At 35.3% G+C, this 16,089-nt stretch overlaps 1 protein-coding gene across 1 annotated transcript; it reads left to right on the top strand.

Moving 5' to 3' along the window:
• Positions 1 to 118: 118 nt before the first annotated feature.
• On the top strand, positions 119 to 6,018 carry LOC123884158 (DEAD-box ATP-dependent RNA helicase 31-like). The gene is made up of 10 exons (XM_045933181.1): positions 119 to 1,088; positions 2,023 to 2,129; positions 2,490 to 2,545; positions 3,104 to 3,328; positions 3,780 to 3,986; positions 4,093 to 4,179; positions 4,324 to 4,419; positions 4,641 to 4,856; positions 5,098 to 5,280; positions 5,497 to 6,018. Exons 1-10 carry the CDS (start codon positions 256 to 258, stop codon positions 5,722 to 5,724), a joined length of 2,238 nt encoding a protein of 745 aa, XP_045789137.1. The 5' UTR covers positions 119 to 255; the 3' UTR covers positions 5,725 to 6,018.
• The last annotated feature ends 10,071 nt before the right edge of the window (positions 6,019 to 16,089 follow it).

Here is a 16,089-nt window from a genome sequence, read left to right on the forward strand (position 1 = left end):
TGAGAAGGACTGGAACCGCTTGATGTCAGACATGACCCCGAACCAGTGAAAATCCAAAAAAAAAAAAAAAATGAAAATATCTCATAAATAATGTTTTTTTTTTTTACGTTAAAATATTATATATCATCATGTTATATGAAATGAAACAAGTGATTTTCCAACTCTTAAAACCCTACCCACAAAAACCTCTCTATCTTGAAGTGAAGAAGAAGAAGAAGAAGAAGAAACTTTCTCATTTCTCTCACAATCATTGCCATGCCCACAAAAATCTTCTTATCACAACTTCGTCTTCTTCACTTCCAACCAATGAAACTTCACTCTCCTCAATTTCTATCTCAAACTCTCTTCAAATTCTCTCATCTTCCACTCCAAAACGCTGCGTTTCGTCCTTTCTCTGTTAAACCAGATAGAATTAGGGTTTCCAAAAGTCTCGTCGACGACGAGGCTGAGCTTAGTAATTGGGTTGATGATTTGCGAACCGGTCGAGCTGAGACCATGAAACCTGCTCAGAGAGTGAGTTCTGGTCGTGAAACGGGTGATAGAGAGGGTGGGTTTCGGCCACGAAAGAGTAGTGTTAGTAGAGGTTCAGGTTCTAATTTTGTGAAGAGAAAACCTAATTTGAATTCGAATTCCAATAGAAGATTTGGATTGAGTAGTGATGATGATGGAGGTGATAATGAGGTGGTTGAAAGAGTGGGTTCTGGTCGTGAACCTGTTGATAGAGACGGTGGGTTTCGGCCACAGAAGAGTAGTGTTAGTAGAGGTCCAGGTTCTAATTTTGGGAAGAAAAAACCTTATTTGAATTCGAATTCGAGGAGAAGATTTGGATTGAGTAGTGATAATGATGATGATGAGGAGGAGGTGGTTGAAAGAGGGAAGTTTAAGGGTGGTGGTGGTTCTGGAAGTATTAGTGAATTTCTTAGTGAAGATGATGTTGAAGGAGAAACAGAGAGTGATGATGATGATGAGGAGGAGGAGGAGATAGTAAAGAAAAGTAGAAGTGTTTTGTTTGGTAAACAAAATGGGGTTTCAACAACTCCTAGGCCTGTTTCATCTGGTGGAAGTGATTCTTATTTAAGTGATTCTAGGTGTGTGTTTTCATAATTTAAGGTTTTTCTTTATATGGTCTAGTTTTTTTGCTTTAAAGCTTGATGATTTGTTTGTGATTGTATTTGGGACTGTTTGGATAAACAATTTATTTGCAACTTATAGCACAAGCATTTATCATGATAAGCGCCTATTTTATAGCATCAGATAAAATTAACTTAAACTGTTTTTGTACATGCTATAAATTGATTTGAAAAGCTATCTTGGAGAATTTATAAAAATAAGCTGAAAAAATCTCATAAAAATGTCATGAGCTGTTTTTGTAAGTTCTGCAAAACAGTCTCACAAAACTTATGTTAGTGGAAAAACTCAAATAAGCTCATCTAAACAAGCCCTTAGTTTATTTGCTATTGTAAATTCCAGGTTAATTGGAGGTATTGATTAATGGTATTGGGTAGAACCGTAGAAGTAGAACAAACAGAAACAAAGGAACGAAAGGGTGCCTTTTGTTTTGGACTCAACAATGATTCTGGAACCGTGGTTTTTGATATGAACAATACTGAGATTTTGAGCTTGGAACACTTGTTTTTGTTACACACTCATGATACAAGTAGTTTATTATTGGGTAATTAGACTTGTAAGCATTTTAAAGGAGTATTATATTCTTTTCATTGCGTATATAATTGATTTAAGATGTTGGATGGATAGGATAATACTTGCTTTGTTACTGCCTTGAGTTTCGAAATGGGTTTGGGGTTTTGTGCGACTTTTGGGGTGTCATGTAATTGCAGGGGAGGGAGGATATGCATATAACTAATATGGAGAGAAAGGTGAGCCTTGTGGTTATAAATATATGTTGTTCAGTTCACCTTTCATAAATACGACCTTTAGTTGACCTTTCTTATCCTAGTTTGCTGTGTTATATATATTGCTCTTGTATTCTGTATGTCTGATTATTGAGATATAATGTTACAGATTCGATCAATGTTCAGTTTCACCGTTGTCATTAAAAGGAATCAAGGATGCTGGATATGAGAAAATGACTGTTGTGCAGGAGGCAACACTTCCAGTAATTCTAAAAGGTTTGTTTTTTTCTCTTGGTCATGGAGCTCGTGGAACAATCTTAAGAAATCAATCATAGTGCATATAGTGTCATTCTTTTTTGTGGTTGTGTACTTTGCAAGAGACTAAGAGATGTCATTTGATACTAATTGTTCCCTGGCAGTTTTTTCCCAATCTTGCTTTTAGGATCTTTTTCCTCTGTGATTACAGTTTTTCTTGCTATCATATATAATTACGTAATTGATCTGATTTCAAAACAACAGCCTACTCTAATTGATAATATTAAACAAGAAAGTATCATCTTTCTGATTTGACGACATTATTATCATATATCTTGAGTTTATTTATGATTGTGCACTTACTCCAATTTACATTTCTAGGTAAGGATGTCCTGGCCAAGGCTAAAACAGGCACGGGAAAAACAGTAGCCTTTTTGGTAATTCTCTTACATTTGTGTTTGTTTGAGTGTGTTAGTAGTTAACGGCCTCTCTGTCAATCATCATTAGCACTTTTCTTAGTATTTTTTCTTTTGCGAGAGACAATTAAAGTAAGGTTTAGTAAACGAGTAAATGCCTAAGCTACCTTTGAAATAAGCAATCTGCTGATTAGGATCACTTTACTTAATTCATTAATCTTCATTGTTTAATATTATCTTATGATATGCTGAATTTCTGTTTGTCTAGTTTGTTTTTTTCTTATTGTTTTTTGTTTTTCAGGCATGGGGGCTACTATAATCCATTTGTACCTCTTTTTCTGTTTTACTTGTTTGCAGTGGAAGTATTAAAGAAAGTTCCATGTTGATCACAAAATATCTTAAAACAATTTAGAGTATTATTAGGGATTGCTTTACAAAAGAACAAAAAGGAAATCTATTACAGTTTCGATGTTACAACACAAATCTCTGATGTGTAAACTAATTTATTTGTTCTATTGCTTATGTAGTAATCGATGATTAGTAGTTTGAACTTACTTTTGAAGTATTTTTATTATTCAGCTTCCAGCCATTGAAGTTGTTGTGAAGTCTCCACCAACTGATCGTGATCAAAGGCGGCCACCAATTTTTGTTCTTGTCATATGTCCTACTCGAGAGCTTGCATGTCAAGCTGCTGCTGAAGCCACTAAACTGCTTAAGTATCATCCTACCTTAGGTGTTCAAGTTGTGATCGGAGGAACAAGACTTGCTTTAGAACAGAAACGCATGCAAGCAAATCCTTGCCAGGTGAGTTCTTTTTCTTTCCAATCAAAATTATTTTATGTAGGCTTGAGCCTTGTGCACTTCCATATGTACCCCAAAAAACTCCTTGCCCATTTAGATAAGGCAAATAATCAAACTTCCTGACATAATGATGCAGAATGTTGTGTTTTTATTGGTGCTTATATGTTGCACTTCCTGATATAACTTATTTTCACAATCAGTCAGAACTCTTTTTTTTTTGTAACTCATTTTACATACATACATGAACTCATGAAGAAAGAAGAGAAGCAAATATCTATATTCAAGGGTTTAATACTGTTTTAAAAATGAATGAAGAGAAGATCACCGTTCATTTTCTTGGCTTAAACCGTAATAATGCTATGATAATCTGGTTTCCTGCCCTACCTTTGGAAATCACCATCTTATAGCAAACTAGTTTTCCAGACTGAACATTATTTGTTTGCCTTTTGTACAGATCCTTGTTGCTACCCCTGGAAGGCTTAGAGATCATATTGAAAATACTGCTGGTTTTGCATCTAGGCTTATGGGGGTGAAAGCCTTGGTGCTTGATGAAGCTGATCATTTACTGGACATGGGATTTCGCAAAGATATTGAGAAAATAATTGCTGCAATCCCTAAACAACGACAAACACTTATGTTTTCTGCAACCATTCCAGACGAGGTTTGTCTTTCTTTCTTTTTATCATTTTTCTTTTTAGATGCGGTGCTTCATGCTTTATAAAAGATATGCACAATGGGCTTATTCTTGTACGATTATTGTTGTGAAGGTGCGTCAAGTCTGTCATGTTGCTTTGAAAAGGGATTTCGAATATATTAATACAGTTCAAGAGGGTTCTGAGGATACACATGCACAGGTAATTGTTTATAAGTTCATGCTAATAACTCATTAAATTCTTACATGTGTATATGCTTATGCGATGTAATGTATGCATAAATGTACTAGCAAGCATATAACATCTTTTCTGGACATTTATTTATGGTACTTTGGATCATTTCAGGTCCGCCAAATGCATTTAGTTGCACCATTAGACAAGCATTTCCATTTACTCTATGCTATTCTGAAGGAGCACATTGCAGATGATGTTGACTATAAGGTTTGCTTTCTAATCTGCAACCAACTGTACTTTAGGTTTTTTTTGTCCTTTCACTATGACACACATAACATGGTAACTAACTAAAAATATCATATTTTGGATTAGTATTTTGCTTCTTTAGAATATAAACTGCGATTTGAGTATTTGACGACACAATTTTACTTTTACCATCATGTTTACATGGTTTTGGAGGGTTTGTAATGTAGTTATTGGTTTACCAGGTTCTTGTTTTCTGCACAACTGCTATGGTCACAAGACTTGTTGCTGATCTCCTTGGGGAGTTGAACTTGAATGTGAGAGAAATCCATTCAAGAAAGCCTCAGAGTTATAGAACTAGAGTTTCTGACGAATTCCGGAAGTCAAAGGGTCTCATCCTGGTTACTTCAGATGTATCTGCACGTGGAGTTGATTATCCAGATGTTACTCTTGTTGTACAGGTAATATATGTGGAACTTCTTGTTTCATTCTACTACTGTATTATCATTTACCAGCATGCTCGCACCCATCCCATAATGTATTTCGTGGATTATGTCCTGTTCTATGCATGTTTGATAGGAAACTCAATACATACAATTGCTAAAAGTGCAAGCTTTTTGGTTATGATATGATCAAGTGTGAGCTTTTTAATGCTTTCATTAGTTTTAATTGTCACGTTTCTGCCATTTTTTCAATGAATAGGTTGGCGTGCCGGCTGATAGAGAACAGTATATACATCGACTAGGTAGAACAGGGAGAAGAGGAAAAGAAGGGCAGGGCATACTGCTATTAGCTCCTTGGGAAGAGTTCTTCTTATCTACGGCAAAAGATTTGCCTATTGGGAAAGCTCCAGTACCTTTAGTTGATCCTGACACCAAGAAAAAGGTATTTACTCGGATATATAAGGGATACAATTCTTTGATATAATGAAAAATATCGGTGTCCCACCGTAAAATAAAAATAGCAGTGAGTTTGGTGGCATGCAACTGTAATTTTGGCAAAAACTACAGTTTAGAGCTTCTACAAAATCACGGTGTCATCGTGATTTCGTCAAACTCATTGTAATTTCAAACATGTACTAACGTTTTGAATTGTTAACAGGTGGAAAGGGCTCTATCCAATGTGGAGATGAAGAATAAAGAAGCAGCATATCAGGCATGGCTTGGTTACTACAACTCTAACAAGAAAGTGGGGAAAGATAAGTACAGGTTAGTCGAGCTTGCAAACGAGTTCAGTCGATGCATGGGTCTCGATACCCCTCCAGCCATATCTAAGCTTGTCCTCGGCAAGATGGGTCTTAAAAATGTCCCTGGTTTACGTTCCAAATAGGTTATTTATTCATTCAATTCAAATTCTTACAAGTCAGTTTATGTGAGAGAGAAATATTCTTTACATACAAATTTGATTTTAAGGACTTGATACTTCTAAATTTCAAATATGTTGCCATTTTTGTGTGTATCTATTGTAGTTCTAGATGAACAATCATTTAACAACATAATGCAACTAGGAAATGTCAGTTCCAGATGAATTTGTGATGTGATTTACTATGTTGCAATTGTTCCAGCTTTGGAAAAATATGTATTCAATCATATAATTTATGAATTAAACACACCTTGTATGTCAGTTGGGCATAAACTATGGCGTTTGTGGACACCTTATTTTTTGTTTTTAAAGATTAACTGTTGTTAATTACTTATTTAACCATAAGAAAATACAAAATGAACTTGGGTTCTTCCAAACGATTCATTTTAGGAAGAATTCATTAACCATTTAAGCCCAATATCTTCGTTAATCATGCTTTCACGTCGATTGCATATTCCTTCGGTGATATTGTAGCAACTCATCACATACGTGGGATTTGGACCATTGCTTTTATAAAAAAATCAAATTGCACCACCTACAGTATATAAATGCGACGCGGTTGTTATGCTTTGTTTTATATATTCTCTTGAGACGTAATATAGGCGTTAATAAAATTTGTATTAGAATTTCATTGGTTTACATAATAGACAAATTTCCAACCTTACCTTACCTCTCCCAGTAGTGTTATAATCCACAGTGAAAATATTGGTTAAGAGGCCAATAGTTTGCACTTAGTGATCAATTTTCAGCATCTTCCATGAAAAACAAAATGTTAGGGTTGTGGGAAAAATCAGCATATTCACAAGCCATATTCGCCATTGCGTCAGCCAACCATTAGCCTCGTGATAAACATGACTAACCGAAACCTCCCAATCCAAGAACAACTCGGGGACCCAATACATTGTTTAAAATTTAATGTAAGGTTTAGGAATATGTAGTATACTATAAAATAACTTATGTGGGATGAGAGCGTTGTAAAAATGATTTGGTGACCAAAATTGATGAATTATGTAGTTAAATAATAGAGTTTAAAGAATATGCACATGAGTGTAAAGTGGGATTACACATACGTCCAATAACATTCCATCATTCTCATGTCATTATTTTAAATTAAAGTTTAAAAAATTATTCAGCCCACTACTTCTTGTTGAGATTTATCAATGTCCAATGTGCCGATCCAATCCCATGAGGCTCCCCCTCATGGCCCAACAATTCTAACAATTGAATATATTTGGTGTGAACTTTTCAATGATATAATTTTTAACTTTTCTTTCTAACAGAAGCGCGCTCTCTCTCAGCCGGCCCTAATTTTCTTTTCTTCAAGTCTCTTCTTCTTCTTCTTCTTCTTCTTCTTCTTCTTCTTCTTCTTCTTCTTCTTCTTCTTCTTCTTCTTCTTCTTCTTCTTCTTCTTCTTCTTCTTCTTCTTCTTCTTCTTCTTCTTCTTCTTCTTCTTCTTCTTCTTCTTCTTCTTCTTCTTCTTCTTCTTCTTCTTCCTCCTCCTCCTCCTCCTCCTCCTCCTCCTTGAGTGATGAGGGGTGGTTTTAGGTTTTTTTTTACCTAAAATCACCCCTAAAATCACCCCTCCGTATTTTATTTTCTTCCCTTTTAATTTAAATAAGTGATTTTCACATAACCAAGTTTTTTAGTTTTTTCTTTTGTTGTGATTTTAGTCGTTTAAGTTCGGTAGTGTGTTGGTCGTCGTCCGATTGGTGCGGCGTTTTGGATTATCCGTCGTGTTACAGTGTTTGTTTAGTTCATATTGAAAGATCAACTTTAATCAATTGCAGATTCAATCAATGATTTGGATCTCAACGTTGTATATCCGAAAGCATGGACATCCCGGTGACTTTAATTTTATTATATTACTTGTAGGCATTTTGCCGTTGTATGCTATTAACTCGGATGTTGTGAGTTTGTTGAATTTGTTCGCAGATCAACTTTATTATATTACTTGTATTCTATCAATTATTGGAACGAGTGAACATCTTATTTTTAGTCAAAATAAAAATAAAAATGAAACACCAAAATTATAACTTACGTTAGACACCAAAAATAAAGTGCAATATGTAAAAATTCATTAAACATACCACATATCCACATTGGGGAAGGACCGAAGGAGGCAGTGGAGCCGTTTTTTTTTTTTTTGATAAGCAAATATTGAATTATAAGGAGTACAAGGGGTACCCAACCCTTACAATTCTAAAAACAACCATTACATGCTAATAATGCAATTTAAAGGATCCTTACACCAATCTGAAAAAACACAAGAAGACTTACTAGCTATTTTACCTATAAACCAAAACCATGAAATATAAATAATCTTGTCTTCTAAGGCTTTCCAATTAATAGCTTCTCCTCTAAAAACCACATTGTTACGCGCACGCCATATACACCAAGTGGTGGCCAACCAAATAACGTGACGAGCTTTTTCATATTTCTTATTTTTCAATAAAGCTCCAAAAGAGGAAAAATGTTTCCACCCGTCATCAAAAGAGATGAAATCCACATTCATCCATTTAAAAATCCGCTTCCACAACTTTTGAGAAAAAGAGCAATTAAAGAGCACATGAGATAATTCCTCTTGTTCTTCAAAACAAAAAATGCAACATAGCTCATGCGGATTAACAAGGATAGATTTTCTTGCCAAGGCCATTCGAGTTGGAAGTCTTGATAATAATAACCTCCATCCAAAAATGCTTACTTTGGATGGAACATCATTTAACCATAATTGTTGTAAAGCTTTCACTACATTTTCATCAATAGCCACAACAACTTCGCGAGAGTGAAGGAACTCGTAAGTCGAATTCACCGAAAAAATACCTGATTGAGTAAGCTCCCATCGTCTGTTATCTGCGTCATTGCTCACATTAGTCCTGAACCACGCATCATTCTCAATACCCCCAATCTTCATAATATCACGCCACCACAAAGATTGACCTTTGACATTGCTAAGATTAGAGTGCAAAAAATTATCAGCCAAGTTCCCATATCTATGCTCTAATAGTTTGGTCCATAAGGTATTATGATCACACAAACCTCTCCACTTCCATTTACAAAGTAAAGCTTGGTTGAAATAATTTAGATTCTTTATACCCAAACCACCTTTATCTTTTGGAAGGCAAATTGTGTCCCAACTAACCCAACAAATCTTCTTAATATCAGAACATCCTCCCCAAAGAAATCTCCTTTGGATAGTAATCAATTCTTGTAACACACACACCGGCACCTTGAAAAAAGAGAAAAAATATAAAGGGAGACTAGAGAGAACCGAATTAATGAGTGTAACTCTTCCGCCAAATGATAAATTTCGACCACTCCAAGTATTAAGTCTTTTCTTCATAGCTTCCACTATAGGATTCCAAGTGACCTTTCTCCTTGGGTTAGCTCCAACTGGAATTCCTAGAAAACGAAAAGGGATCGATTCTACTTCACAGTGTAAAAAGGAGGACGCTGCGGACAAAAAATTATCATCAAGATTAATGCCATAGAGTTTACTTTTGTAAAAATTAACCTTCAGTCCCGATACTAATTCGAAACTTCTCAACACAGTTTTAAGCGACCACAAATTCTCCCACTTCCCTTCACCTACTAGAACAGTGTCATCTGCAAATTGAAGAGTGTGAAACTGTAAGACATCATGAACTTTAAAACCATGATAATTGCCATTGTCAACAGCCTTCTGCATTAAGCGAGTGAGACCTTCTGCAACTATCAAGAAAAGAAAGGGAGATAACGGATCCCCTTGTCTCAGCCCTTTACCAACAACAAAATCCACCGTAGGACTACCATTTACAAGCACAGACATTGAACTAGTAAAAATAAAGGCTCTCATCCACTTCAGCCACCTCTGCGCAAATCCCATTCTCCGCATCATATACTCCAAAAAATTCCAATTAACCGTATCGTACGCCCTCTCAAAATCTACCTTCAATAATAAACAGTTATCTTTTCTTCTCTTGGCAAAATCAATCAGTTCATTCACTACCAAAACTCCATCCAGAATTTGACGATTAGGAACAAAGGCCGTTTAACAATCTGAGATCAATTTACCGATAACTTTTTTTAGACGAGCCGCCAACACCTTTGAAAGGATTTTATACAAACAACCGACAAGGCAAATGGGTCTATAATCTGATAAAACCTGAGGATTGTCCTTTTTTGGTACTAGTGTCAAGAAAGATGCAGTGATCGCCTTTGGAAGGGAAGCACTACTGTGAAATTCGTTCAGAAACTCCATAACATCTGTTTTTAAGATGTCCCAGCAAGTTTTCAAAAAGTTAAAGTTAAACCTATCAGGACCCGGACACTTATTGCCATCACTATTCCACACAACCTCTCTAACTTCCTCAACCGAAAAGGGAGATAATAAAGAAGAATTATCTTCTTCCGACAAGGAGTTAAACGAAAGCCCATCTAGAGTAGGACGGTTACGCCATTCTTCAGTGAAGTTATTAGCAAAATAATTTTTAACAAAATACTTGATCTCATCGACCCCTTGAACCCATTTGTCACCATCTCTCAACGCCACAAGTTGGTTATTCCTCCTTCTACCCTTTAAAGTCTGATGAAAAAATTTGGTATTAGAATCCCCTTCTTTAACCCACTTTGATCTAGATTTCTGTTTGAGTAAGCTATCCTTAAAATGAAGTTGCATCCAAAACTCCTTATTTAGACTCTCTAACATAAGGTAATCAACATCCCCATTAGTACTTGAAAGAAGGCCTTCAAACTCATTAATATCGGAGACTGTCTTCTCTATGTTTAGATCCAAATAACCAAACACCTCCTTGTTCCACTTCTTTAGACTCTCTCTAAGAAGTTTTAGTTTTTCCTTCAAGACAAAAGCTTTTTTACCCCTAATATCGTAACTTTTCCAAGCTGATTCCACAAAACCCTTAAACTCTGGATGTTCTAACCAACCGTTTATCACCCTAAAAGGTTTAGGGCCCCAATTACACGACGAGCTGAGGAGCCAAACCGGACAATGATCAGATATATCACGGTCTCCGATCCATTGCCCCTTAACATCATTCTTCTTCAAGAAGCCCTCTGATAACAAGAACCTGTCTAAGAGGCAGTGGAGCCGTGATTTAGAGATGGTTGCTAAAAAAGAGACATTTTTATTGAAATATTTTACATAAAAAAACAAATAGAAACTCAATGAGCACGGTTTTACCGTATTGTTTCATTATTATTTTTTTTTGAAAAAGCAAATTTATTAGAGTGAATTATGCATAAGATGTGCTAAACTCACTACTCCAAAACAAAGACAAATGCTATTAGAGTGAATTATGCATAAGAGTGAATTATGCATAAGATGTCACCATTACAAATGCTTTAGGCCTCCAATACATCCATGATCTATCGCAACATGCTAAAAGGAAATGTTCTCGTTGTTTTTGACGAGAAGAGTTGTTACCTGTTGCTGAATCTATATATATAATTTCTAGATAGTTATCCTAATGCTTATCTAAACCCTAATCCACTTAAACCAATCAAATTTTTTCATTTAGCCATGTCATCCAATATATCCAATTAAATCACTCTATCATGCCACATCACTTCCTATTTCTCTCTAAAACTAAATTTAGTAGTTAATTTAATTCTTGCTCCTCTTTCAATGCCTACCAATCAACATTTATGTATCAATTTCATTTTCCTTTTCATATTGCACCATTTATATGCATTATCTTTTCATATGCTCTTATCAAGTTTTTTTTTCTCCTTTGTCTATCCCCTTACCACCGATTTAGTCTGGTTCGGGGTCAGTTCTCGCATCAAGTGGTTTCATCTCCCTCCCTATCGCAGTTCCAAAATAAATTTATATTTGATTATAGGCTAATTTTTATAATTTATTTTATAGGAAAAATTAGTAACTTATTTCTTATACTATCTTGACCAAGTTCACATTCATTTAGAGTGTGTTTGGATGAGGGATTCTAGAAATTAAAGGGATTTTAAATACTAGGCAATTCAATTGATTCAATTGAATTTCCTTGATTTTCAAATTCCAGTGTTTGGATAAAGTGTTGAAATTTTATCAATTGTAAAATTCTTTGTTTGGGTAATGTAATTGAATTTTATTCATTTAATTTTATTTATTTTAATAAAATCGACCCTAAACCCAAAAATTGGCCGAAAAACCGAAAAAATCGGCGGAAAAACCTAAAATCGACTATAAACCATAAAATCGGCCGAAAGATAATAATAATAATAATAATAATAATAATAAGAATAATAATAATTAATATATATATATATATATATATATATATATATATATATATATATATATATATATATATATATATATATATATATATATATATATATATATATATGCTAGATAGTTATCCTATTAGTTCTCTAAACCTTAATCCACTTAACCAATGAAATTTCTTCATTTAGCTATCCACTTACAATGTCACATCATTTCTCCTTACATTATTGTCATATTGATCAACTTTGCATATACCTACATTTATATGTGTAATGATGTATGGACTAATGGAAGCAAATAGTCACTATAAAAAAAACTGCCTGATTATATATTTATATAAGAAAAAAAACGTATTGACTAATGGCCGAAAACCCTAAAATCAACCGAAAACCCAAAAAATCGGCCGAAAAACCAAAAATCAACTGAAAACCCAAAATCGGCCAACATCCAAAAAATCGGCCGAAGAATCTAAACTCGTCCCTAAACCCAAAAAACTCGGCCAAAAACCTAAAATCGACCCAAAATTCTAAAATCGGCCGAAAAACCTAAAATCGACTATAAACAGGGGTGGACTTACACTTGACTCAGGGTGTGCAATTGCACCCATTGAGTTTTGTAAATTATGCCTATAGTTCTATTGGAAATTGCATCTTGCACCCCCTGAATATTTAGTGTTGCACCGGCCTAATTGTTTCTGCACCTATACAGCTAAAGGATACAACATGTTTCCTTCCATCTGCTTTAAAGTCAGTACACTTTCTATACTTGAGTTTGCTTATTGACATTTTCTTTAATTTAAATTCTTTCATGTATATACATTGTGTAATTCTTTTATTATTTAATTGAATGTTTTGTGCTTATATTTTATTTATTTCTATTCAAATTAATCGATATTGGTTCTTTTACTCATTAGTTTTTTGAATAAAAATTCAAAAGCATTCACATAATTACAAAAATATTACAATGATAGAACCAATCGATCTACAAATTCTCAAGATTCCATAAAATCTTAATTAAAAGTTTATCCTTTTTGAAATTCCTGGCACACAGTGGACAGGTGTTGCTCAAGGTGTAGCAACACTTGTCTGTTGTAGACAGATGTTGTTACTGGTGCGCCAACACTTGTCTATAAACAGAGCAAATAACATAAAACAATACAAACAGTAAAGTAAATAACACACAAGAGTTGTTAACCCAGTTCAGCCTAAAGCCTACTCTGGGGGATACCAATCCAGGAATGAAGTCCACTATCAGCAGTATTACTTCGAAGCTAAACTCACCCGTTTACAACTTCTCACTTAATCACTACCCAATGACACTTCTACCTAGGAACTCCTAGATATGAGACCCCGTCCCAATTCCTACCTTAGCAACACAGACAGCGCTGCTATTCAATTCCACAATCACAACAGGTGGAGACACACTCCTAAGAAACTAGGATTCACTCTTGCTTAAAAGCTTGCGAGTAAACCACACAACACAACAGAACAATCTCCGTACTTCAAAGCTTAGGAGAAGTTCACACTTACAACTCAATAACACTCAGGTCCTAAGCTTGCATCAATGAGACACAAGAAAGACTCACAATTAACACTCTAAAATCCTAAAAACACACGCTTTGTAAAACACGATTTTAGATGCTTGAAACCATATGCTTGCCTTCGTATTTATAGTAGTAGAATGACTTGGGCTTCAAGACAAAATTAGGGCTTCTAGAATTGCGGCAGCAGTGATATATTTCTGAAAATAATAGTTATATTTTTGAAACCGCAAAAATATATTTTCCAAAAATATAATTCCTTTGGAAAATAAAACTAGGGTTTGGCTGCCTCATGAAACACATTAAACACGTGCGCCTTCCTCTGTAAGAAACCTTGAAACAATTCTTCAAACAGATCTTCAAAAGATTGAGTAGAAATTTAAACCCGCTAGCTGGCGCGCACGATACAGAGTCAGGTGTTGTTCCAAAGTGTAACAACATTTGTCACAACACTTGGGGTCAGCACACTTGTCTCAACACTTGGCTAAAATATGTTTTTGCAAAAATGTAGCCAATTCATACAAAAACCCAACAATCTCCCCCTTTGGCAAATTTTGGCTAAAACAATATTAGACCAGTATATAGAGAGATACAGTATTACCTTTCCTTCGAGTCAACATGATCACACAACTAGGAAAGAAAGTAACACACAATAAAAACTACTTCCAAGATAGTCAAGTAGCATCAGAGGCAATGCAACAGCGGAATAAAACACAACTAGCCTCATGGAACAACACAAGGGAGAAATAAACTCCCATAGTAGATGCTAAGAAGTAGGAGAAATAAACTCCTAATGCGCATCCATACATTGTAAGAACAACAGGGAAAAATAAATTCCCATAAAACATCTGAGAAAAATAAATTCTCAGTCATAAGAGATAGTGGACTCAATAGTCAGGTGCCATAACACTTGGCACAACATTCGTCATCAAATACATTCAGGCGATCAAGAGATAATATCACTCACACTCCCCCTGAATTCATGCATACAAACATCAGATGGAGAAAGAATATTCACTACTCCCAATCAGTACATGCATATCACTCACACTCCCCCTCAATGCGAGCATACTAACAATTCATGCAAACACAGGTCTCAGGTCACCAGATGTGAGAACATCTGACCACACACTTGTCACACACACACACTACTCCCCCTTTTTAGCCACAATTTAGACAAACATCATGAATAGGGAATCATAGTGTACCAGAGCATAGAGAAAGAATATTCACACACCATAGAGCACACACAGGTGCTGGAAATCCAGGACCTAGCCCACAAAAGATGTGGAGAACAAAAGTAGTGAAAAGAGAACATGCAAGCTGTTATCCACAATACCAGAACCAAACTCCAGCACTATAGCATGAAGATTATAAGTCATAAGGCATAAACCTATATTATCTTCAGCACATCAACTACTTTGTGCACAGAACTACTACAACCGAAGATAACACAATGGAATACATACCTCATCATATATAAATCAGTAGTGGAGGAACCATATCATATCCACCACATCAAACATTTCCCCCTTGTTTGCACATCATGAAAGAGACATCATCTAAGAAGGAACACTTACATGTCATATTTCTTCCTGTCAGGTGACATAATTTCCAGGACATCTAGCTCAGAGTTACACACACACAGATGAAGATTAACCAGTTTCAACTTAAAGAGGCATATACCAAATCCATCTTTAACAATCATATAAGAACTTCAAACCAGAAGTTTCAGAAACAGGTCTGAAATAGTCACATATACTGGTAGTAATCACCTCTGAATATCACATATATGAGCACACAATATCAGAAACACATTCAGAACATAAGAATTTTCATCTGCTTCCTAGTGAGAGTACCAACCATTGGCTGAGCAGATGTACCTACACATGGTACAACATTTGTCTCCAGTGTCATAGATGCATCAACATCTGACACAACATCCGTCTTAGGGATGAGTTCCACGAGTGAATCAGCAGTAACTCACTTGTGGTTTTAGTAACTCATAATTAACAATAGCAGGGGGACACAAGAGAATCAACCATCAGTAGTTGATCAGCTTTTAATAACAAAGAACAATAATCATTTGCTCCCAACTAAAATGCTCATCCTAGGTGATTTGGATGACGCTCCAAAGTACAGATAACAATTAACCATTGAACATAAGTTGAAACAGCTCCAATGTTCATAATCCCTTGAAGTGCTTTTTACTACAGCAGAACAAGAGTTCCATGCTCTCATAGACTTGATGATATCAAGTTAGAGTAAACAACCTTCATCCCGTTTCAGAGAAATACCACCATTCATATTGAGAAAAATAAATTCTCAATATAAAGATGTCAAGACATTAAGTCTGACATGTCTTCAAGGTCTTCCAGCTTCAGATTAAGGACTCCCCCTTAATAACTGCATAATCTGCTGGTCAGATGTTCCAACATTTGGGAGGACATCAGTCTCCTTCTCAAGGAATACACAAAGAGATCCTTTATCAAAGCCACTGGAGGTTGACTTTTAGGATTAGAAGCAAAAATAAATTGCTCATAAGTTCATTCAGATCTCTCTTCAACAAACT

The sequence above is a fragment of the Trifolium pratense genome, linkage group LG5, assembly GCF_020283565.1.
Source record: "Trifolium pratense cultivar HEN17-A07 linkage group LG5, ARS_RC_1.1, whole genome shotgun sequence".
In the NCBI taxonomy this organism is placed as follows: Eukaryota; Viridiplantae; Streptophyta; class Magnoliopsida; order Fabales; family Fabaceae; genus Trifolium; species Trifolium pratense.

Bases quoted from the DNA above. Each gene is read 5' to 3' on its own strand.
- LOC123884158 (XM_045933181.1), top strand. From the start codon at position 256: ATGCCCACAAAAATCTTCTTATCACAACTTCGTCTTCTTCACTTCCAA. The intron at 4,420-4,640 runs GTTTGCTTTCTA...TTGGTTTACCAG, and splicing joins CAGATGATGTTGACTATAAG to GTTCTTGTTTTCTGCACAAC. The intron at 5,281-5,496 runs GTATTTACTCGG...AATTGTTAACAG, and splicing joins ATCCTGACACCAAGAAAAAG to GTGGAAAGGGCTCTATCCAA.